Here is a 26,472-nt window from a genome sequence, read left to right as displayed (position 1 = left end):
AATGTTTGAGACCTGACAGGGTGAGGATGTAGTTTGTCTTACCTCCCTTAAACTCATCATCTCTCCTTTCTGCTTCCCTTTCCCTGCTTTGCACAAAACATTTCTGATGTCCACAGAAGCCAATATTAGTCGAGTCAAAAAATAAGATTAACATTATAATTTAGAAACTTACTTTAGTTTTGTCATGTTTTATAAGCTAACTTAATCGCGTGGCGTTGAATGCGGTTGTGTGTGGATAAACCCAATGACGCGTGGACATGGCTTTGTGCGTGTATGCGTCAGTGCGCCTGCTGCATCGCTTATTCGCTTTTACAAGCTTAAGTTGGGTAACTACATTGCATATAGATCCGTTTTTGCCGCTATTATCTTTGTAAAGGAATACACTAGTTAACTGCTAAAATCTTAACTTGAGATTTACACCGGGGCACAACAGATTTAGACTATGGCATGTGCCGCCTTCCTTGTGTGTTCTTGTGGATGCGCTCCATTCGTTTCCATGGTTTCTCGCGCTGGTTTCACTGCAAACTGCACGCAGTCAATGCGTCACGTAGCATTACAGTACAGTGTTCATGGGAAATGTAGGAAGTACTGCCAGAGGAATAAATGTCAGAGAACAGAGCATTATGTATCATGCATGCAATGCCTCATGCATCACCGGCCAAACTGGCTAGTAAGTTTTTATTAACTTGGCGGGTTGGCGGGTGTTAATTTAGAACCCTGATTACAACCCTATCAATTTACAATTCTCCATCGACCAGGAAGAGAAAATCTTGCTGCTGACTTTCTTTCCCGCCATGTTGGCGAGAAACCAGAGGAGGGGGAGAGTGTGACGGGTACGTAGCCCACTGCACATTTAAGCATTTAGCTCTACCAATTTTAAGTTAGTTTGAAGTTTAATTGCATTTTGTTGCTTTTTGGATTCCCTCATGTATACAAATAAACAATCTCAAGACATGTTAAAAGTTGACAGTTTATTGGAACTTGAGTATGGAAGGGTGCACACTTCTTAATACTGTTTCTTAATATATTGTTTTTCTTTTACCTGAGTCTTGTTGTTCTGGTGTGGAGTGAATGGCCACATTCCATGTGCCAGCAAACAAAGGAAGAGGCGGGGCTTTAAGCCTCAACTTATGCTGTTCCAGAAGAAGTTGGACTATACCATCATGTTCAGACTCTAATGGGAATGTCATTTATTCTTTTCAAGTAGCTTACACTGCATGAAAAGTGGGATTTTTGTCCCCGTAAGCGCCTGTAGGCCCCGAAAATCTCCCTAATTTTCGGCAGCTTTCCTGAATTTACAGACAGCGAGCGTCGCCGCGTTCGTCTGTGTCACAAATTGTCGTAAACGAACCATGATGCAGGTGGAGAGCCCCGCGGGGGTGCGATGCCTCTAATTAGCATATGAATAGCAGCGAAACCTCTGCCGGCCAGGTAGAGCATCTCTGGCCTAATTAGCATGTGAATAGCAGCGAAACTAGAGTAACAGCCCACTTGAATGTAATCACTCAGTATTGGCTGAAGCCACTACTTTTAAACAAGTAAAATCCCCCGTGAATGGTTAGCAGATCACTTCAAACCAATCACAAGGGATTTTTTTGTTTAAAAATAGTGGCTTCAGCCAATACCGAGTGAGTAAATTCAAGTCGGGCCGTTACTCTAAAGAGGGGGGTTATTGGGCACCCTGGCTCATTATAAATGTAAACCCCAATAATAATAAAAAATATATAATTTATGTTATAAATTTTTTTATATTAATGTCATTGTGCTATGTACTACATTATTCACACCATCAAGGAATATAAGAGAAAACAAAGAGGTTTATTTATAAACACACAGCTGTTTATTCAAAGAAAGAGCTTTATTTATAAACACACAGCTGTTAATTCAAAGAAAGAGCTTTAATTAGAAACACACAACTATGTACAAAGCAGCATAACACGTCAAAAAGTCCCCAGGACATTCGGGAAAGATCCCTTAAAATCTTTTTCAAAGTGATCAAAGTGTTGAAAAAAAAGAAAAAAACTCAAAAACTTTGTAAAAAAGTCACTTTTGCAGGCGTATATGGTGAGTTGCCCTGTACTTTGGTATTGCCTCTAATCTGGATTGCAGCGTGGCACAGAGCTCGGAGAGTTCAAAGTTGCGAGAGGGCGGTGGCTGCACAATCCATCCAGACACCCCGTCAACAATGCCGTCTTCCTCATCAGACATGAGATCTATGGTGGCGCACTTCCAAATGTCCATCTCATCCTCAGCCAGCACAGTTCGTCTCGCTTCCAGCAACTGTAATACAATCAATAAAGACAATAAGTGACCTGAAAAATACTCACATTGACAAAAAATTGATCTAATATAATAAATCTTACCGTTTGTCTTCTGGATCGGCTCCGAGTTAAACTTTTTGCATTTTCTGCCTGCTATGCGAGTTCAGGTTGTTTGTATCTGAAGCTCCGGCGTACCGACTCATAATACGTCTTACAGGCAGCTGGAAAACAATTAAATGAGACTGGTATTAATAAAAAGAGTCACGGTACAATTAAAGAAGAAATGAGGAAAAACATTAGAAGTTAAACTTACAAACAATGTCGTTATTCTCAGCAGTTAAATCTGGACTTGCTGAAATAGCCCCAAGCAAATAGGAGGTCACAGCTTCGTTATGAGGCGACGTTAGTCTGTGAAAACAAAATGTGCGGGTTTAAGCTCGGATCTATTAACGTATCTATTTCCTCGTACAAGAATAAAAGCATATTCTTTAAATCGTAACGGTACCCTTGTTCTGGTTCATAGCGCCTGCAGTGTGCCTCAGAGACACCGTACAGCCTCCTAAAAATTACAAGACAAAAAACACCTTTAAGTTATAAAACACACAGCTTGGGCTACTTGAAAATATGCTTATACATAAAATTATTCTTACCGCAATCTTGGGATTGTGCACCCGTCTTCTCTTCTTGGAGAGTTACAAACACCAAACCAAACGTCTGTTATGCTCGTCTTATACTGCTGTGTGAGCCGTGGCCATGACCTCGCACGTGATTGGACGAAGGCGAGAAGCCTGTCGGGCCCCTCCAATCACATGCGAGGTTATTGATATAAGGAAAATCTTGTGAGACGTGCGCGCATGCACATGATATAAACAACAAACGCGATGTGCCGGAAGCTCTGTGTGATATCAACACAGTGTGCTGTCAGTTGAAAGATGGAAGTCCCAAGACTGAAGAAACGACCTCGGCTAAATCTACATACATTCTATCGTGGCAGCCCGCCACGCCTAAAACATTCCCGCCACGCCTGCGGTTGTGGATAGAAGGGATACAGCAAATGAAATTTTTTGTTACAGCAAATGAAAGTTTTATGCTAATCCTTCACCCAAACCTAACTCTAAACACAACATTTCACAGGATTTAGGATGTATCTAATTTAGCCAGGGCTGCTGTTTTAATCCTAATCCTACCTTCAAATCTAATCCTAAACTTTTTGGCATTTGCTGTATTCCTTCTAGACAAAACCCAGGCAGGAGCACGCAAAATAAAGCTACCGAAATGTCTGCCCTGACAGACTGGCTGTCTTAAAGAAATACAATCCTTTCTGGATTTGCGTTGTTCACTAATTTATAAATACATCTCCTAAAATATCATATTTTTCCCCAGAGGTTTAGTTTCATGCACAAATAGATTTAAATCAACAGAACATGATGATTACGTCTCTGTTTGGAGAAAAACAAAAAAATTGTCTAAATAAGCCTACATGAAATATGTAAAACTTAAATAATTGGCAGATTAACAAAACAAATAATAAAGTATTTGAGTTTCTGTTCTTTTTTTGTGACGCGCTCTAAAACCAAAGCAGCAGCTGCAAGCATGTCAGATCGACACTCACGAAGTTTCACATTAAATGATAGGATATTTATTCAAAAACAAAAAGTAGGCTAAATACTGAATACTTCTTACATGGGACTGCAAGACATTAATAGTCTACATTAATCTGTTTGGAAGGAAATGTACATTATTTTTGTGGGAAGAGAAGGATGTTGGTAATAAAAACTTGAGGGAGACGGTAAGACCACAGAACAGCAGAGTCGGGGTACCCGCGGAGGAACCACATAAAATTTGATGTAATGGGTGTAATAATATTAACATGTAATTTGCGTTGTAGATGCAGGTCGGGACTCAATATGCCAGTGGACTGCGGGTCTAACGAAAGAACATTTCGACTCGATTCCGATAGGCAGCAGTTTTTAAATGGTCCTGTGCTTTTTGTGTTTAAGATCTACCTAAAGACCGTTAAAGGTTTTTATTTAACTGCGCGATTTGTGGTGTGACAGGATCAGGGTCACAGTCTTTATGTCAAACGGGCCGGGTGTGGAATACAATAGCTGCTGATGTCGGATAACTGGTCAGGTGTTCTGTCAATCACAGCGGATGTGGATTATCAAACAGGACTGTGCATGACTTTGCAACAGGGAACTGTAATGCTAAACACGAGCACGAACTTGAACACAATTAAAACTACAATTAAAGATTTTTAAGAAAATAAATTTTAAAACAAACATAGAAAAGCAATATGCTACAAATATAAGAAAATTTTATTCTGTGTATAAATGTATGTGTGACAAACAAATTAATTGAATTTAATTGTCTGTGTATTGGATTTTTTTCAGTGTTTGGTCTTTGCCTGGATTTTAATTACACACTTTATTTAATGTTTTGGCCCTGTGCATGCGTGTTGCTTTGTAAACCATGCAAATGTTTTCCTAAACTCAAGGTGGATAATTTACAGTGTGTATGTTTTCTTTTTGTGTGTTTGTATGTCATGTATTTCTGTAGTTGTTCAGAGTTGCTACATCTGGCAGTTCTTCATCCCAGGAAGCTTTCCGTATATGCTGTTTCAGGTTAGTTCTCAAACATACAGATTGTTCATTATATTGTTCATTTTATGTCATATGTAACAATATCATTGAATTATCACAAAACATGTACTGTACACAATCAGATTTTACTTTTAATCAATGTGTGACCTTTTGAGCACTGAGTCAGGGTTTTTACAGCATAGAGAATTTGGATGTGGCTGCCTCAACCACATTATTTGCCACCTACGACTGTCAACAGATGGAAAACATGAACAATCATTGTACTCAGTAGATTATCATTTGTATCTGTAGTTGCACTTTTGTCACTGTTGTGGCACTGTTTAGTTATTAAGGGGCTATATTAGGAGCTATGGTACTATATTTAGTGGATATTTTGCAGGTGAATCTGCAGACACCTGCTGATTATTACAGTAGTTTCCTACATTACATTTTTCATTGTCTACAATTATAATCTCTCACAACATGTGACCAGTAATGACTCGAAAACCAATTATACTTTTAAAAACTGATTATTTTTTGAGAATAATTTAAACAATTTAGTCACAAAGTAAATCAATCGGAGGTCAGTGAATCAGCTGGAGATTAATGAGTGAACCACAGAGCGGATAGAACTTTTCTTTGCATTTCATAAGACTAAAGTAAGTGAGAATGAGTGCAATCAATGCACATTTTAGATGAATTGTCAACAAGTTACAAGTAATTTACAAAATCATGAGATGATGCATTCATATAAAATCAATAATAAAGACCATAGCTGCTAGTGTAACTCAATTTGGCTGTAGTGGACTAAAATAGGTAAAAGGAGAGGGAAAATATTTAATGTAATGGCTTCATATGATTTATTATTATATGTCACTATGATTAATAGATCAAGCAAAAAATGACAGAACTAGTTATTATATTAAGCAAAGAAGCAATGCACTAAAAAGAGTTTCCTTTGCCAAGGGTGGAGGAAAGGATGACAGCTAGAGTGACAGATGAGGCCTATGAATGTGCACTCTCAGAAATAAAGGTACAAATCTGTACCTTTTCTGTCACTGGGGCTGTACCCTTTCAAAATGTACAGCTTTGCAACTAAGAATATCATTTTAGTATCTCAGAGGTACATACTGCACTCTAAAAAACATTGGATTGTTTTTTCAACCCAACTGCTGGGTTGAGCCAGTTGGGTTATTTTGTTGGGTTGTTTTATCAGTGTTGGGTAGTTTTTGTGTAACCCAACTTGTTGGGTTATATGTTGGGTAATTTTGAAGCAGAGCCAACTTAATAGATACATATAGCTGTTTCTCAATATTACTTTCTCTAGTCCACAAAATGTACTTTAAACATAAGTTCAGGCGAGAATATATATGTATAATGTTCAAATTTGCAGTCGGTTTGTAAAGTGAACGCCAATTTTAAAGTTTAATTACACAAAGTCGGAATGTTACCGGCGCGACCACCGGGTGTCAGTGTTGTTCTTCCCCAGAGAGAACTCATCCCTTCCCCCACACAGACGCGTCAGACTCTGACTTTTGCCACAGCAACAACGCTACCTGACGCGGGAATTTACTCACCTCAGGATTCATGAACGGTTTTTCATCGACTTATCTTTGATTTATTTGAAGGAAAAGGTTTGTATCATTGTTTTTAATCATTTAAACTATTTCTGAATGCAAAAGTATTCAAAATGATGGTTCACATGACATAACTCTTATTAAAAGTTTTATTAGCTTCTGTTGGCTAGTCTGTAATGCCCAGTAAATCTAAACTATGTTTATGCTTGCTTTTAAATGATTTAAATATTTCGTTTGATCAAACGTTTTATGAAATATGTCTAAAACATGGCTTGTTTTAATAATTTTAGAAACGTTAGAATGTAACGTATTCTAATGGTTTAGAAATTCAGTTTAAAACAGATAACGTTCATTTGAGGAAGAAACGTGTACGTTTTAAATAAATAATCGCTTGTTGTAAAAGTTGATATCAAACTGATGCTTTTAATATCATGTTTAGATCATGAAACTTTAGCCTTGAGTTCACAGACAGGGTCACATATTGTGAACTCTCATTTGGTCTGTGTAAGTTACAGACATTTTTGTCTTTTTCAAATGTTTTTGATGATGCCCACTTAAATCACAGTTTTGGCTCTTTTCCACAGACCCTGATGGATAAAAGATGGATATTTTTTCCTGGAGAAGCTAAAACAATGTAACTTTGAGGTTCTGATACCAGCTTTTACAAAGTTATTTACAGGTAACATTAAAATGCACTTGTTTTTTATTATTTAAAGTGATATGTTGATATTACAATGAGGCATATCAAAGCATTTCTTTATTAAGAATCCCTGCTTATTTTGCTGTGAGTATGTCATTTTCAAAAGTGGTATGTAAGGTTGCACGATTAAAGGAATAGTTCACCCAAAAATTATATTAAACTCATGATTTACTCACCCCCAAGCCATTCGAGATGCATATGTCCATCATTTTTTAGACGAACACATTTTGAGATATTTTAGAAAATGTCTTAGATCTTTCAGTTATTCAAATGTAATGTTACAGGGTCCACTCTTTCACGTCCAAAAAATGTGCATCCATCCTTCACAAAAGAAATCCAAATGGCTCCACGATGATAAACAAAGGTCTTCTGAGGGTAATCCGCGCCGTTTTGTTGTAGAAATATCTATATTTAAACTTTATAAACAAAAATAACTAGCTTCCGGTAATACCGCCATCTTAGACTCTCCTGTATTCAGGACAGCTCTCATCTTAAATGCGTACGCAACCAAGATGGCGCCATTAGCAGAAGCTAGTTATTTTTGTTATATTTCTACAACAACACTGCACGGATTACCCTCAGAAGGCCTTTGATTATTATCGTGGAGCCATATGGATTAATTTTGTGAAGGATGGATGCAAATATTTTTGGACTTAAAGGAGTGGACCCCATAGCTTTACATTTGATTAACTGAAAGATCTAAAACATTTTCTAAAATAACTGAAAATGTGTTAGTCTGAAAAATGAGGGACATATGCATCTTGGACGGCTTGGAGGTAAGTAATTCATGGGTTTAATATCATTTTTGGCCCAACTATCTCTTTAATTGTATAAAATTGTCAAGCCTATCTCATCGGTAAAGCCGGTTCTGTGATTAGTAGTAAATTGCCATCATCTGAAAACAGGTGAAGCACCATTTATTACACGCAGCCGTAGTTCACTGACAAGCTAACCCATATCCCATTCATTATCGCATAAGTTTACATTAAAGTTTTATTGAAAATGAATGCATGATTTGTCATTTTCAGAGTTCACAAGACTTCTCTGTGTTATTTCCTGACCATGCCGAAAAGCTATTTGAAACTTGGGCATTGCATTTTACAGACAGAATCCTGCAACTTCCCAGCCAAGAACCAGGAGCATCAACAAATCAGGTACACTTGGGAATACAATAGTTGTTTGCTGAGTATTATGACAACAAATGGTTTTGTATAATAATGCTGCGTCATGCATTTAGAGTCTTTGCCTGCATTCTAACAAGCGTTTTGTCTGTTTTCAACAGGTTGGGACCAACATGGTTGCATTCTTCTGAGAGGCTGAGGTGACAAAACCATTCCCATTTGTTCTTGGATTGGAAGATGGCGATCTCTGCCATCAAGCCTTCATTGTTTTTGACAGACAGTCACTCCAGCAATACACCCTCCTTGTAGCCTAGAAATCTAGACGCACCCTAGCGGCCGCAAAATATATTTGTTGCCAGGGTTTAGTCTAGGCACTCACAATACACTTAACAGCTCCAAAAACCAAAATTTGGTCAGGCCAATCACATCGTGTGTAGCGTCTGTGGGGCGGGCTTAACATGATGACGACAGAGCTGCAACGGTTCCTACTTGAAAACAAAGAATGGCTGCTGCTGCTGGCGAACAGCTTTCTTTTGAAGCGGCTTTGGCCGCGACTCTGGAGGACTTAGACTTATGTTTTTCTTTGAGAGAAGAGCAAATAACCCTACTGAAGTCCTTTTTAAGCAAGAAAGATGTGCTTGGAGTTTTGCCGACTGGTTACGGTAACTACGTCACCTTCTTCGTTGCTCTGATTGGTCATAGCGCTATCCTATTGCGTGCAGAGGCATTTTGAGGGACAACCTTATATCCCGCCCCTTGCATTGAGCCGTTTGTGTGAAGAGTTGCCAGACCTTACATCTTGATGTAGGTCTGGCTAACCAGGCTACCCTCCTTGGTGATGTTGACATGTTTTAAACTTTTTTTATGTTTTGGACATTAATTTTACTAAGCAGTGCACATCAGTGTGGGTGTTTTTGAAGACTGTTGTTTACAAACTCCCAAGAACGGAATCCCTTTCTATAAGAAGTCTGTGTAGTTATTTGTCATGCTAAGGTGATAACTCATGTTGATCATATATTGACTGTTTGTGCAACTTTGTGTTGATCTTATGTGTTACATTAACCATTTCTTATTACACGGTTCTCTAAAATGCTAGATTCTGATTGGGCAGTCGTGACATTCTACTACTGCTCAAAACTAAAAACTCCAATGCTGCAAATAATTTTGACAGGTACAGTTTTATATTACACAAACATTAAATATCAATGTCTATTAATTACATATCCGACATTAAATTTACAAATGATTAAACTAGGGCTGGAACGACGCGTCGACGTAGTCGATTACGTCGATTACGTAATTACGTCGATTTGCCGGAAATGCGTCGATGTGTCGCATTGTTTACGTTTTCAAATGAAGGCGGCTTCAGCTCCGACCGGATAATACAAGTGTTATACCAAACAGCCAGAACGTGATCAAAAGTGTGGGAATACTTTAAGCAGAGACCAAATAAAACACATACTGTGTAAAACTGAAATGGCATACCACAGCAGCGCAACATCTGTGCATGATCATCTTAAAAGAAAACAACCTGGAGCTCTCCGACCTCAGAATGACACGACGGCAGCGTAAGTATTTGAATTTTTACAGTAAGTTTTTATACAACAATAGAATCAATGCAGGCATATATGGTGCTTAATACAGCTGTGTTTACATCTTAGTTTAATACGAGCTGCGAGACGCCTGACAGACACGACATTGCATCGCGTCTGGGCAGTATGTTGAAACAGTAAATAAAGAGCGGGACAAGTTTAACTTTTTATATTAAGAAGTTATGAAATAATAAGTTACTGTGTTACACTGAGATAGGCATGTGCCCGCGTGCACTGAAAGCCAGCTGGCAGCGCGGAGTTCCCATAGCTTATTTTTTTGCTATGTGCGCAGATATTATAAAAGCTCGTCTCGTTAGGTATTCCTGACATGCGTTTATTTAAAGTAACAGCAGCGTAAACGCCGTTTATAAAATATTAGAAGATCATGCTAACTAAATTTGTATTTACCCGAGACTTAAGAAAAGTTAAATGTTAAAGTTGATGCTAAATGAGAATGCAGTAACGTTACTACTGATAGTAATAATATTAACAGTAATAATATAATGGTTACATTTTATAATAAGGGTTCATGAATCACAATGAACTTATTTTTACTTCAGTCTGAACTAATGCTGAGTAAATGCATGTACTAATCATAAACGAAGTGAAGAGTCATCATTAAGTACAACATGACATGTTTTTTAGTTAATGTATTAATAAACAATGATTTCATGTGAGTCATTTTGTAGTTAATGATGACTCTTCATTAGTTTATGATTAGCACTAGGGCTGGAACAATAAAGAGCAGGACATGTTTTTATATTAATAAGGAGTTATTATTCAGTTTGATTTATTTTTATTTTACTTCTTTAATATTAATATATTTTATTTGTTTAAGGTGAATAATGCCCCTTTTGCACTGTTTATGTTAGGCTGAATTAATGTTGGACTTGTTTTTATGTGATTTGTTATATTTTCCTTGGCACTGGCACTGTTTGTGTATTTGTTTAATTGAGAAAATGCTTCAATAAAATGTTGGCATTAATAGCAGATGTTACATTTATTATTTGTAAAAAAAAATCTTTATTTAGACTATTCGATTAATCGAAAAAATAATCGATAGACTAATCGGTTGAAAAAATAGTCGAAATTTGCAGCTCTAGATTAAACCAATGTGTTCGTGACATTTGTCATGAAGAAACTGTCAGGGCTTTTTTCTGTGATGACATGCTGCCAATACATTATCCCTTACTTGTACAACTTTTTACTTGATCTAATTGTAATGTTAACTGGGTATCTGTCATTTTAGATTGTGAGATATAATATTAATATATTTTTTTATCAAAAAGTTGATTGTTTGTGTAGGGCTATGTACTCTTTTATTGTTCATGTGCAATAAATATGCTTTTTCGATTAAATCTAAGCTTTGTTATTTATAGACACCACAATGAAAAAAGGTATGAAAGCAATTTAAGCCACAAAATTTCAGCTTTAACACATTAACCAAACATTGGTAAGCCCAAACCTCTAATTTTCAACATTTTTTTTTTATTTTGAAATGTTTAATAATACACACAATCTTTACAAAAAAAATCCCTATAACATCCAGGGCATATGTCTTACATATAAATTAAATAAATAAATAAAATATATATGTAAGACAAATGATCAATGAAAATAAACGCAAAGTAAACTTTTATGTAGAAAACAATACTAGCAGTTGTTTTTTAGAAAAATCAGCTTGTCAACTTTCTCAGGTAAAAGCCATGCCAAAGCGAGTGTTCTCACTGTGTCCCCTGCTGTAGAAAACACTCGCTCTGAGTATGTAGAAGAGGACTGGACATAGAGATACTTTTTTGCCAAGCTGGCCAGCATTGGCATTTGGTCCGCATGTGGTTGAATGTGTTCGAACAGCCACACGGACCGCCTTCTCTCCGCCCAATTATCTAATCTGTGGTACTGAGCACAAAGTTTTACATCATTTCTGACTCTTAGCGTTAAACACACAGTCTTCAGAATATCATTGATAAAACTAATAGCGGCTGATCTCCACAGTTTCATTTTGCGAGCGCGTGAAAGTTGCGCGATCTTATTTCGTTAATTGCGCTGAAAAATCCGAGAAAGCTCCAACATATTCATGTACAAAAAACTGTGCAGCATGTTTACTTAAAACACAAGCAGTGCCATATTAGTTCGCGTCCATTTAAACCCATCATTACTTCAGCTCGCGTTAAAACGACAGTAGAGGGACTTCCCCGCAGTCTCCAATGACCACTACTCAAAGAAATCAGGACAGAAGCGGTCGAAAGTGGACAAAAGAGACGGACTGGTGTTGCTAAATACCAGGTGTAAACAGAATTTGTCTCTCTCATCCACTTGTGATCCGATCGACGAAAACGCATCTTAATAAGCACTCCTGTATAATAATACATACTGTGCTTAAAAAAAGTGCTTCCTCAGGTTGGATGTATTACCGCTGGCTGCCTTGCACTTACCATTACAAATATTACAGGTAGCATTGTCTGTATCATCCTTTGTGAAATTTAACCACACGTTAGATCGATTTCTGTTAGCCATTAAGCAAGTTGCAAAGGGGTGTCAGTTCTCACACGATCTCTCTCTCTCGCGTGCACACGCTTTTACCATGTACCAGACTCACGTGGCGCGCTGACATGTTCTCTCAGTTACCGAAATTGAGCACCGATTGATTTTATGTGAATCAATACTGGGTAGTACCGACGCAATTCGGTCGTTGCCTATAAAAGTACCGAGGTCGGTACCCATCCCTACTGACAGCTAGGGTATATATTTTGACTTTTTTCTAACAATGTAGGTCCTAAAGGTACAGTAATCTACCCAAAATTGTATTCTGTTTTTTATTCATGTAAAGGTACCTAACGGAAACTTAGGGTACAGCCCCAGTGACAGAAAAGGTACAGTTTTGTACCTTTATTTCTGACAGTGTGTACATGAGCAAAAAACTGCAAACACTGCAGTGAGCACAATATCCTGTAAATGAAAAGCTTGTATTTCATTTCATTTTAAACTACTGTTTGCTGTTCTTTACAACCCTGTGAATATTGTATAATCTGTCAACTGGCTTAAATGGAGCTCTTGTAGATATGTTGTTTGCTGATTTTATTTTTTAGGCACTGCTGGCAACATTGAACATGGTGACCAGTATCAGCTGCGTTTAGTTTATGAACACAATCTTCAGAGAACAGCCTGCAACATGACATACGGCCCCTTTGGGGGTGTCACAGGTACATTATATATTGTATGCACAATATTGATTTTACCACAGGATGTCTGTAATATTAATGGATATCTCAGAAAAGTACCAGAAGTGTGAGGGGAAACTCGATTTATCAAATGTTTTGGTTTCTATAAAGGAAAAGTATGAAATGTTGGGGGCATACCAGTTCAGCACCCATGCTCTTCTACCATGAGAAGTAGAGGTCATCTCGGGTCAAAAGAAATGTACCCAACCCGAAAGACCCGAGTCACTTTTTACTCAAACCCGACTTGCATAAATAATTAATTTTTTTCTCACAACCCGCTCCATTTATCTTCCTTTATTAATTAACGACGACACCAAGGTAATCGCTTGATTGACAGGTCTGTCTCAGGGTACATTAACTTACCGCCTGCCAGAGGAGGGGTTGGAAAAGGACTCCATGCACACTGAAAGATAGTTTGATTCTTCTCGTGTCTGTTTGGCAAAAACACATTCATTTTAATGTGTGAGCCACTAAAGTGAGAACTTTCTTGTGCGCATGAGATGTTTCGCGTGCGCATGCTTTAGTGCGATTGTCCCTGTTATTTATAAAACAGCCTCTAGATGGCACAGTGTTAAATGATTTGATTGTGTGTGTAGATACAATGCAAGATATCTACAATTCGAAGATAAAGATATAACCAAATGTCTATATTTAAAGAGTTTGGTTCCAAAACGCAATACAATAGGTCCTGCCAAAATCAGTATTGTATCTGGTCAGTATTAAAACGTAAATTCTTCATTTTACGCAAAATCCCATATCCACTGTGTTATTCTGTCATCTTTTCTCCTTTTTTTCCCAAAACGCGATAAACGCCAGTTGAATGCAGACAGAATCCTAGTTTCCTCATCTACTTTGTACTTCGTGATCAACAAACAAGCAAAAACAAAATAATATTTTTGATGGCATTTATAAACCTGTGGTGGTTTTCTGTGGTGGGGAAGAAACGTCAAAATCCAATAATTTAGTCAGAGGCACTCGGGCGAATGAAAAATGCTGGCTGTTGCTTGTTCTCACACAAGACCATCAAGCTTCTGTCATCCTAACACATTGACCACAGGGGATCTTTTGAAAAACTTTCCATTATTTTACTCAAAGTTAACGAAAATCAAGTAGGACCAAAACATTTTAATAAAAATTTTTTCAATTCAATTTTATTTATATAGCGCTTTTCACAATTGTTAATTGTTTCAAAGCAGCTTAACATGAGTAGATGTAGGGGAAAAAAAACAGAAAATCAATAGATAATATAAGAAGTAGAATATAGCGGCTAAGGATAAATTGTACAAGCGAGCGTAGTAATAATATAACGTATATAGTAAAGTGCTAAGTTAAGCCAAAGTTGACTGACTCTCCCGGGGACGAAAAAACCCCCTAGGGACGAGACATGGAGAGAAAAACAGAATTCTATTAGGGTAGGGGCTGTTCGCATGTAATGCAAGCGTCATACAGTATTGTGGTTTAAAATCCGCTCTGTTCCAGACAGGCTACCTATTGTGGCAATAGTATATTACCCATATGAGCAGGGTGCGATTTCTGGTCAATGTATCCCTGCCTCTGCTTAATTATTTTCATCCCTGGTGGGGATAAATTTATCCCCCTCTCAAAGTGATCAGTGCTACTACAGAAGTGGCGAGACGCATCACAAAACTTATCACGGATCCTTGGTTTGATTTAAGTCAATTTTATCTTAAAATGCGCTACTTTGGCTGGCTCTGATACAGATGCTGCGCAGCCTCTCTGTATTCACCACTCTGCAGACTTGCTCAATGTCCCGCCCACGGCGCTATCTGATTGGTTACACACCCGGTTACAACTCACGAGTAATGGCCTATCAACACTTGCGAGATGGTTTTGGAGCTGTGTGTCGAAACGAAGGAAGGCAGCATATTCAGCCGCATATTAATAAAGCGGGAATAAACATAACAATCTGATTATCTGTTTATGATGACAAGCAGAGTTAGTGTCCCAGTCACACCACGGAGAATGGCCGAGGTTACCCATATGATAAACGCCAATAAGGCGTTTAGCATGGCGCGGGCGCGTCCAGTTTGTGACTAACGTAATGCATCTGTATTTTCTATCATTTCACTGTAGCACAGTATCGCAGTGTAACTTAAAGTTAACGCTATTACTTTAAAAGCAGCAGTAAAACTGTTTCTACTGTAATGGTTTAACTTTGCAACCAATCCATTGTTCATATTTATGTTTAAGTTGACACGACGTTGTGCCATATAGTTTTGCCATTCAAGATTTAATTCTTGCGTGTTTTTTCGTTGTGCATGATCACAGTTCATATGTGTGGAGAAAGATAAGCTATTAGAGTAAAAATATTGCGTTAGGCTGCTTCATGAGTTAATAAGAAATTTTTTTTTACAATTCCTGCAAATGCAGTGATGAAGTTCATGTTCTCTGAAGACATCGTGGCGTGCAACGTGCTCCGTGTTTGGATGCAGTGGCTCAAATGAGTCGCTTCATCGACTACCATCCTCAGATGACGTTAAGTCAAAATGGGTCGAGTTTATACAAAGGAAATATTCCTGAAACATTGGGGAAAAATGTGCTTGTGTGTACCAAACACTTCACGCCGGACTGCTTCATTAACCTCGGCCAATTTGAAGCTGGACTCGCAGCAAGGCTATATTTAAAAGTCGGAGCTGTGCCATCAATTCATCTAGAAAATGTAAGTTGTTCTTTTTGTTACATGTTTCTTTTGGTTAAACCTAACAAATGCCGATATCTGAGGTAGCAGCGTTTAGTCTTTATTGACGAGGGATTGTTTTCACTACATGTGGTTTATTGATTAATTGGATAAAGTGTTTTGCAGTTGCTATTATAAACAGTATTAATTGACATAACAGTATAATACCAAAGATCGTATGGGGGTTAGGGCAAAAAAGTCGCCTGCGATTCTCATGCGTGTTTCATCAGTAAAGCCGGTTCGGTGTTTAGAAGTAAATCGCCATCACATTCTTTCAGATGGAGCGGCATTTACTACACTGAGCCGTAGTTTACAGAGGATCTAGGCAAAGTCGCATAGATTATCGGAGTCGATTTTCCTCGATTATGAAAGCGATTTTGCTTAGATTCTTTGAGAAACATGGTTCTGTGTAGTAATTGCCGCTCCATCTGAAAGCAGGTGATGTAGATTTAATACTAACCACCGAATCCGGCTTTACTGATGAAACAAGCATGAGAATCGCAGGCGACTTTTTGCCCAGCCTAGATAATAACATATGATTGTGAAGGGAGCAAACTCAGTAAACTTTACGTGCATACCTGTTTTATGCGCTCTTATCTGTTATTTGCAAACAGTTACGTGTAGTTTGTCTCTATGTATGTGTTTCTGTTAATATGTGCATGATATTACAGTGCTAGATGTAAGCAGTGTTATGGCTGTTATATTCTTGGGAATTATACAACTAAATTTTAAATATTGAATAGGTAGCTTTTCTGTTTAAAACATATATAAGAACGCATTGAGTGAGTTGTCCTTTGCAATACTAAAAAACAATACATATATGTATTACTAATTGTAACTAGATATGCAATTCCCAAGGAATTACCAGTGCATGAAAATGCAAAAAGTTGATTGCCAGAAATGTAAAAGAAATGTAGTCTAGTAGTTTACCTGGCTGTTGACATGTTTTAGTGTGAAGCTAGCATGATTTAAAAAAGTTATCATGATGAAATATGATGTTAGCATGATTAGCATGATTCAGCATGACGTTAGCATGATGCTACCATGATTAGCATGATGCTAGCATGATTAGCATGATGCTAGCATGATGCTAGCATGATTAACATGAAGCTAGCATGATGCTAGCATGATTAGCATGAAGCTAGCAGGATGCTAGCATGATTAGCATGAAGCTAAAATGATGCTAGCATGATTAGCATGAAGCTAGCATGATGTTAGCAGGATTAGCATGAAGCTAGCATGATGGTAGCATGATTAGCATGAAGCTAGAATGATGTTAGCATGATTAGCATGATGTTAGCATGATTAGCATGATGATAACATGATTAGCATGAAGCTAGCATGATGTTAGCATGATTAGCATGAAGCTAGCATGATGTTAGCATGATTAGCATAAAGCTAGCATGATGTTAGCATGATTAGCATGATGCTAACATGATTAGCATGAAGCTAGCATGATGCTAGCATGATTAGCATGAAGCTAGCATGATGCTAGCATGATTAGCATGAAGCTAGCATGATGCTAGCATGATTAGCATGAAGCTAGCATGATGCTACCATGAAGCTAACATGATGCTAACATGATTAGCATGAAGCTAGCACGATGCTAGCATGATTAGCATGAAGCTAGCACTATGTTAGCATGATTAGCATGAAGCTAGCACGATGCTAGCATGATTAGCATGAAGCTAGCACTATGTTAGCATGATTAGCATGAAGCTAGCACGATGTTAGCATGATTAGCATGAAGCTAGCACGATGCTAGCATGATTAGCATGAAGCTAGCACGATGCTAGCATGATTAGCATGAAGCTAGCACGATGCTAGCATGATTAGCATGAAGCTAGCATGATGCTAGCATGATTAGCATGATGCTAACATGATGTTAGCATGATTAGCATGATGCTAGCATGATTAGCCTGAAGCTAACATGATGCTAGCATGATTAGCATGAAGCTAGCATGATGTTATCATGATTAGCATAAAGCTAACATGATGTTAGTATGATTAGCATGAAGCTAGCATAATTTGCATGAAGCTAGCATGATGCTAGCATGATTACCATGAAGTTAGCATGAATTTAGCATGAAATTAGCATGATCCTAGCATTATTAGCATGATGCTAGCATTATTAGCATGATGCTAGCATGATTAAGATGATGCTAGCATGATTAGCATGAAGCTAGTATGATTTAGCATGAAGCTAACAAGATTTAACATGAAGCTAGCATGATTTAGCATTAAGTTAGCAAGATTTATTATGAAATTAGCATAAAGCTACCATGAAACTAGCACGAAGCTAGCATGGCTTAGCATGAAGCTAGCATGAAGCTAATATGACCCAAAGACCCAACCCCCATGTCTCTATGATGTCCGGATCCAGAGATATAAGGCTTTGTTTATTATGTTGCTAGGCTGCTCATATTTGGTTGCTAGGGGCGTGGCTTAATACCTCAATAAGGATGGTGAGAGACTGATTGGATGCCTGAGTAAAATGAGCCCACCCTCATGTCTCTGTGACACTGTGCTGCAAAGATATCCATCTGGGCATTTTATAATGGCAGTCTATGGGAGATGTTGCTAGGGTGCCCAAAATGGTTGCTAGGGGCGTGGCTTGATAGCTCAATAAGGATCCTAAGGGACTGATTGGATGCCTGAGTAAAATGAGCCCACCCCCATGTCTCTATGACATTGCGCTTCAAAGATATCCCATCCGGGACGTTTTTAGTTCCTTATATGGGCATGATTCCTGCCCCATTATAAGTCTATGGGGAAATTTGGGGACCTCTTACACCCCAGGGGTACAACTTACATCCCATTGTGAGGTATGTTCTTACAGAGCCTGCCAGCCTCTTCAAATGTGGCAAGTCACAAGTTTCTGTGAAATCCTAGGTCTGAGCTACGACTCGTCAAAGTTTGTCGCAATGTTAAGTCTATGGGATTTTTCGGCTGCTTTTTCGCCCCTGGGGCGAAGACCGTACCCCCGATCGCTTATAAAAGTCATAGCACACTATTCCCGAATAGTCCGCACGTTTGAGAGTTGGAATGAAGTTTCTAAGTTAAACGGTTCGAGCCGTATTAATTGCGGAAATTTGGTTGGAAGAATAATAATAATAATAATAATAATAATAAAAAGCCCAGTAAGAACAGTACAGCGCATTTTCAATGCACTGTAATTACTTATCATGTTTAGGCGTGCACATATGAAGAATTGGCCAGGGTGCGTCATGTGGCCTGCCAGACAGTAACACCACCTGTTAGAACAGTTAGCACTCAGCTGTCAATAACAACTCTACAACCTCACTACCAGAGCAAAGGTTTGATGACCCAGTCACGTTTTGTTCCTGTTTGTGTGAATTTTCTAAATTGTAAGTGGTATTAAAGGGATAGTTCACCCAGAAATGAAAATTCTGTCATCATTTTCTCACTCTCATGTTGTTACAGACCTGTATAAATTTATTTGTTCTGTGAAGATGCTTAAAGATATTTTGAGGAATGTTTGTAAACAAAGCAATCATGAGCCCCATTCACTTCCATAGTATAAAAAATACTATGGAAGTGAATGGGGATCATGTTTTGGTTACAAACATTCCTCAAACTATCTTTATACAGGTCTGTAACAACATGACAGTGAGAAAATGATGACATAATTTTCATTTTTGGGTGAATTATCACTTATATTTTTGTCACATTATTTATTTGTATTTAAATGTCTAATATTATTTTACTTTAGGCATACAGACACAGTTCTGCCCTGACGTTGGTGTTCACACTGCATATCCACTGATGTCCTCAACACCAGTAAAGAGGGTTAGTAAGGTTAGTAAGAGACCTCGCTTGGAGCTGGAGGAGGAGGAGCAGCAGCAGGACCCTTTGGAAGGCACACCATTGAAGAACCACTGGATTCTACATATGATCCTGCAGACTCTATTTCATCTTTGACAGAGCCTGTGGATGTGACGTGAGTGTATTGTATTTGGTAAAATTTTTTGTGAACAACAATTTAGGATGTTGTAGTGTGGAAGTTGGCTGCTATTCTAATAATTCTTTATTATCTAAATAGATTGGAATCTTCCAAGCCGGCTCATAAGACAGCAACATACATTGTGTATGAAAACTGTCTGCTGGAGCTCTTTTAGAAGTGCCCTATATGTCAGCAGGTTTCAGATGTGCAGACAAGAAGGGTTGGCACATTCCTCTCTGTGTTACAGCAGTGCCCACACTGTGAGTTTTCTAGGAAATGGAATAGCCAGCCAGTTATTGGAAGCACTCCTGTAGGTAATCTCCAGCTGTCTGTTGCAGTATATGCCACTGGTGCATCTTTCTTCAAACTTGAAAAGGTGTGTGATAATGATTTTCCTGTATAGCAAATAATATACTTTTTAACATGATGAACTACATGTTTGGATGAAAATGAATTTACTGAGTTTGAAGACAAAATAAATTAAAGACTCCTTTCTTTCTGAATCAGATCTTCCGGGCAATGCAACTGAAAATGCCCCACCATGACACCTTCCGAAGACATGCCAGGATGTACATTGAGCCTGCAATTGTACATAGCTGGAAGACAGCACAGGACAACATGGCATGTTGCAGCAGCTCAGTCAACAGCAGAACATTGTCCTAGGAGGTGACATGACCGCTGACTCACCAGGTAACCCTAACCACATGTCTTATAATAGAGATTCCTATGAAGGCAAGACATCATAAAATGACACATGGATTGTAAAACAAATTAAAGTATGTTTATCTTTAAAGGACATTCGGCAAAGTTTGGCAGTTACACGGTGATGGACCTAAGGACTAGCACTATTATTGATTTGCAACTTGTTCAGGTGATGTAATAACATAGACTGTTTAAAACTAATTTACTAATGTAAATTAATGGAAAATTTTCATCCTGGTGAAACCTGTTTAAAAGGATAGTTCACCCACAAATGAAAAATGTCATCATTTACTAACTCTCATGTTCTTACAAAGCTTTATAAATTTATTTGTTCTGATGAACACAAATGAATATATTTTGACTAATGTTTGTAACCAAACCGTTTGTGTACCCCATTTAGTTCCATAGTATTCTTTTTCCTACAATAGAAGTGAATGGGGTGGATGAACAGATTTATGCGGGTTTGTAACAACATGAGAGTAAGGAAATTATGACAGAATTTTCATTTTTGGCTGAACTCTTCCTTTACCAGCCGCATCATATACACATATTAGTCATAACATTATGACCACCTGTGTAATATTGTGTAGGTCCCTGTTTTGCCACCAAAACTGCCCTGACCAGTCAAGGCATAGACACCACTAGACCACTAACACAGCATTCACTTTTTCAGCATTTTCAGTTAGATTAGGTCATCTTTTGGATTGGACAACACAGGCCAGCCATCGCTCCCCACTTGCATCAGTGACCCTTGGCCGCCCATGACCCTGTTACCGGTACATCAGTCAGTACCTATCAAAAGTGGTCCAATGAAGGAAAAGCGGTGAACCGGTGACAGGGTCATGGGCAGCCAAGGGTCATGGATGCGCGTAAGGAGTGAAGGCTGGCCCATGTTGTCCATTCCGACAGATGAGCTAATGTTGCTGAAATAGCTTGAAAAGTGAATGCTGATTGTTATAGAAAGGTAAAGTGGAGTCCATGCCTTGATGAGTCAGGGCTGTTTTGGTGGAAACAGGGGGACCTACACAACACTAAGCAGGTGGTCATAATGTTATGGCTGATTGGTGTATATAGTCAAGCAATGACAAATAACAAGACAGGTCAACCATGCTCATGTATATTTTCTTTTGTCCTTACAGTAATGAAGTCGGAGGAAGCAATAACATGGAGAAAGAAGGTCTGAAGAGGAGCCTTGACATGTTAAGGGCACACGCTGTCACATTTGACAGTATAGTAAAAGACCGGCATCCTCAAGTCCAAAAATTCCTGTGAGAGGCCAACATTACACACTATTATGATGTATGGCACATAGAAAAAGGTATGGGATTTATGTGCTTCATGAATTTCATAGGATCGTTGACTGGTTATTTCTAAATAAACATTCCTCATTGTATGGACAACTTTAGCAAAGACTGTTATTTTTATTTATTTTGCCATTTAATACATACTATATCTATGTGTATGTCTGAAGCACTTCTTGTTGTTATTTTTAGGACTGTCCAAGAAAATTCTGAAGATTTCTCAGAGCAAAGACTGTGAGAAACTTCAGAAATGGGTGCCTAGTATAAAAAAAACACATACACTGGACAGCAGCCTCTTCTTCCTCAGGCCAAGAGAGAGTTGCCAAATGGACTTCAATTCTGAACCACATACAAGACATACACACACATGAAGATCCAGTTTTTCCAAAGTGTTTGCATCCACAACGCACTTCAAAGGACAAGACGAAGTGGCTGAAAGCAGGTTTGGTTACTCTTTTTGCACTGTCAGTGTAAAGCATGTGTATTTATCACAGGCATCTATTTTTCTTGTTGTTATTTTTTACGTGTTTTTAGAACTTTAAATGTATAGTTGAGTTTCTCATTTCCTCACCAGGAACACCTGCCTTCTGTAGACTGGAGAAGGTCCTGACCAACAAGAGGATTCTGAAAGACATTGCAAAGCTGAGCCCTCAGGATCAAACCTCATCTTTGGAGGCGTTTCATAGCGTTATTCTGCAGTTCGCACCAAAAAATGTTGTCTTTCCTTTTCTTGGGATGTTATGCAGGTAACTTGATTGTAAAGGAATATATTCACACTAGGGCTGTGCAAAAAATCGCCTGCGATTCTCATGGGTGTTTCATCAGTAATGCCGGTTTGGTGATTAGTATTAAATCCCCATCATGATGGCGATTTAATGCTAATCACTGAACCGGCTTTCCTGATGAAACATGCATGAGAATTGCAGGCAATTGTTTTGCACAGCCCTAATACACACGCATACACACTAGGGATGCACAATTAATGGCATGCTATTGTCACACACATCTTGTCAGTAAAGCCGGTTCCTTTATTAGTAGTAAATCACTGTCACCTGCTTTCACATGGAGCAGCATTTACTATTCAGAGTAGCTGTGAAATATCGCATTCATAGTCGTGGACGAATCTATACGATTCTGAATTTTATAAATGACATATTTATAAAATGCTGCACTTTAATCAAGGATACTAATCAAGGTACCAGCTTTACTGATGATATGTGCATGACAATCGCATGTGACTTATCGTGCTGCCCTGACACACACAGACACACGTAACCTAATGTAAGTTACATTTTGTTCCTTTACAGACTCTACCTGGCAGCACTGCATTTTAATGAAAACACTGGGTGTCCTCAAGCAACAACAGCAGCAGGTGAACCAGTATTCCAAATTAATTGTCCTAAATACAAAAAAGGACTATTTTCTGCAAAGCCAGTGAAAGCAGAACCAACCTTTCGTGAGTTTCTACATCTTTTATTAAAAATACAAATTAAAATTTTTAAGATAACCAAACATTTTTTTTTAAAATAACAAATTGAAGTGTGCATCATTGCTATACAGTTACTATAAAATAAAAGGTAATTACAATATTTTTTAAAGTTTACTTGGACAGCCTGTTGGACCTTATATTTGAAGAGGTAGTTGTGGACCCGGCCCCGAATGTGCTGAAGATCTTGATTCCTGAGGACCTCACAGCCCAGTTTGACAAACCAGACAAGCTGGAACTAATAGCCAGCTATGTCTCGAGGTTTAATCGAGGGCAGGTCTGAACCCCACATACCTTGTCTGGCCATCAGGGAACTCTGTCCTTATTCTTGAGACCACACATGAGGGTAGCACCACCCTGATCCTCCGTCCCAGAAATCCCCAACACCAGCTGACGAAGCTTCGGTACGCCAAGAACCTGTACAGACTCAAACACCGCAACAAATGTCTTTACAAAAAAAAAATTTGTACAATAAAACTTTTTACAACAACAGTTTTGTGTGCTTTCAGTACTTTGCATTTTGGATTAAATGACTTGTTTCTGTAACATAAAAGTTTAAGATTTATCATTTATATTAAAAACTAAGGAATCCAGTGCAGTATATAAAACTTAAGTCTCTATGCCTCTTAGACCTAAATGCCCGTAGTCTGACCTATAGATATTTAATGCATTCTGTAGAGAGAATACATTTAAACAAACTGGTTCCAGGCCAGGGGGAGAAACCATACATTCTGGTTGAGTTTGCAGTTGTTGTAATCGTCTTACGACCTTGACAACGAGAAACGGTAAGTGACATGGTATTAATAAAGATGATTGCGTGACAGCAAATCAATTAATTAAAATGACACTACCTGTGGTATCTCCCTGCAGCATATATTCTCGGCCTCTGTAGGCATTTTAGTACAATTGCCACATAGACACCTATAACAGAAGGAACAACTAATGTTAACTGAACATGCTGATGCAATTAAATTTAAAAAACGGACTGTAGTGAAGACGCATTAGAACAAACAAGGCTATTCTTTAACCCCTCCTATACCCATTATTAATGTCCTGACATAACGTTACAACAAAAATTCACACTAAAACAGTGCGCCGTAACGTTCGTTTTATTTATAAGTCCACGGTAATAACCCGTTTGTAGGACCATTTTCTTTCGAAAATATTAGAAAAGGTAGTGGCAAGCCAGTTACGCACATTCTTGACAAATAATAGTACATATGAAAAGTTCCAATCAGGATTCAGGCCCCACCATAGCACAGAGACAGCGTTGCTTAGAGTTACAAATGACCTCCTATTAACATCCGATCGTGGTGAAATCTCAATTCTTATATTACTAGACCTTAGTGCAGCATTTGACACAATAGACCACAGAATCCTACTCAATAGACTAGAAAACTATGTTGGTATCAGTGGTCAGGCGCTAGACTGGTTTAGGTCATATCTAACCAATCGCTATCACTTTGTTTATGTAAATGAGGAAGAGTCATATCACTCCCTGGTTAAATACGGTGTACCGCAGGGATCAGTTTTAGGTCCTATCCTGTTCTCGTTATACATGTTACCCCTAGGAGACATTATCAGGAAACATAACATAACTTTTCACTGCTATGCGGATGATACCCAGCTTTACATCTCCTCGCATCCCAGCGAAACACACACGTTTTCTAAGCTAAAAGACTGCATTAGCGATGTTAGTGACTGGATGGCACATAACTTTCTTAAGCTCAACTCCAATAAGACAGAGGTACTTATTATTGAACCAAATCGCTACAAACATAATATGTCAGATTACAAATTGCACATAGATGGCTGTACTGTGGTGCCATCTTCCACGGTTAGGAACTTAGGTGTGATGTTCGACAGCAACTTATCCTTTGATAGTCATATCGCCAACGTCTGCCGCACAGCATTCTTCCATCTTAGAAATATCTCAAAAATACGCCATATACTGTCTACATCTGACGCAGAGAAGCTTATTCATGCTTTTATGACCTCTAGAATAGACTATTGTAACTCGCTACTCGGGGGATGCCATTCAAATCAGGTCAACAAGCTTCAGCTAGTTCAAAACGCTTCTGCAAGGGTACTTACTCGATCTAAGAAGTATGACCACATAAGCCCAATTCTGGCATCTTTACACTGGCTACCAGTTAAATATCGCATCCAATTTAAAATATCACTAATCACCTACAAAGCTTTAAATGGCTTAGCACCCTCATATCTTAGAGAATTACTATCAGAATACAATCCATCACGCACACTACGGTCGCAAAATTCTGGCCTATTGATTATCCCTAGACTATCAAAAGTGTCTAAAAGTGGAAGATCCTTTTCCTACTTAGCCCCTAAGCTCTGGAATGATTTACCAACCGATGTCCGAGAATCAGACACAGTCGATCATTTTAAATCTAGACTTAAAACTTTTCTCTTCAACAAAGCATTTGCATAATTTGTCTAGTAAAGGTTCTTAACTCGCAATAGTTATTTTCACGGAACAAAGCACTCACGGTCATAACACAGACCAACCAAATAAATAAATAAAAACCTTTTCTGCATGAACACTTAAAATGAATTGCATTAAATAGTTTGCCACCGTTTGCCACTGAACCTGCATTAACGACGACAGTGGGGCTTCCGGCCTTAGTCAAACGGTTTGGCACGTATGGTCGGGTTGCGATTTTGGTGCTTTCGTGTGTCTTGTGAATAGTATGCCATACAGACCCGTTTGCCACTGAACCTGCATTAACGACGACAGTGGGGCCTCCAGCCTTAGTCAAACGGGTTGGTATGTATGGTCGGGTTGCGTTTTTCGCGCTTTCATGTGTCTTGTGAATAGTATGCCATACATACCCGTTTGCCACTGAACCTGCATTAACGACGACAGTGGGGCCTCCAGCCTTAGTCAAACGGGTTGGCACGTATGGTCGGGTTGCGATTTTGGCGCTATCGTAAGTCTTATGAATAGTATGCCATACAGACCCGTTTGCCACTGAACCTGCATTAAGACGACAGTGGGGCCTCCAGCCTTAGTCAAACGGGTTGGTATGTATGGTCGTGTTGCGTTTTTCGCGCTTTCATGTGTCTTGTGAATAGTATGCCATACATACCCGTTTGCCACTGAACCTGCATTAACGACGACAGTGGGGCCTCCAGCCTTAGTCAAACGGGTTGGCACGTATGGTCGGGTTGCGATTTTGGCGCTATCGTAAGTCTTATGAATAGTATGCCATACAGACCCGTTTGCCACTGAACCTGCATTAACGA

General features: G+C 38.6%; 1 protein-coding gene and 2 long non-coding RNA genes across 5 annotated transcripts in view; all 3 read left to right on the top strand.

The window, feature by feature from the left end:
- Window positions 1-26,472, top strand: part of bbs9 (Bardet-Biedl syndrome 9) — a 430,031-nt gene that overhangs the window by 78,832 nt on the left and 324,727 nt on the right. For all 3 annotated transcript variants that reach the window (XR_010537394.2, XM_073811698.1, XM_065274291.2), the window contains exons 4-5: window positions 4,821-4,885; window positions 12,923-13,036. Coding sequence is in view for 2 of the 3 variants with exons in the window: in XM_073811698.1 (XP_073667799.1) it covers window positions 4,821-4,885; window positions 12,923-13,036 (179 nt within the window). In the remaining variant the exon portion in view is untranslated. The remainder of the gene's footprint in view (window positions 1-4,820; window positions 4,886-12,922; window positions 13,037-26,472) is intronic.
- LOC135720983 (uncharacterized) lies at window positions 5,271-9,487 on the top strand. Its single transcript, XR_010521392.2, has 4 exons — window positions 5,271-6,477; window positions 7,005-7,099; window positions 8,149-8,274; window positions 8,403-9,487. It is a non-coding gene; the product is annotated as an uncharacterized lncRNA (long non-coding RNA).
- Window positions 18,930-20,843, top strand: LOC135720980 (uncharacterized). The gene is made up of 6 exons (XR_010521390.2): window positions 18,930-19,069; window positions 19,486-19,713; window positions 19,816-20,092; window positions 20,224-20,406; window positions 20,511-20,587; window positions 20,827-20,843. It is a non-coding gene; the product is annotated as an uncharacterized lncRNA (long non-coding RNA).

The sequence above is a fragment of the Paramisgurnus dabryanus genome, chromosome 13 (genome assembly GCF_030506205.2).
Source record: "Paramisgurnus dabryanus chromosome 13, PD_genome_1.1, whole genome shotgun sequence".
NCBI lineage: Eukaryota > Metazoa > Chordata > Actinopteri > Cypriniformes > Cobitidae > Paramisgurnus > Paramisgurnus dabryanus.
This window is presented reverse-complemented; position numbering and strand designations above follow the sequence as displayed.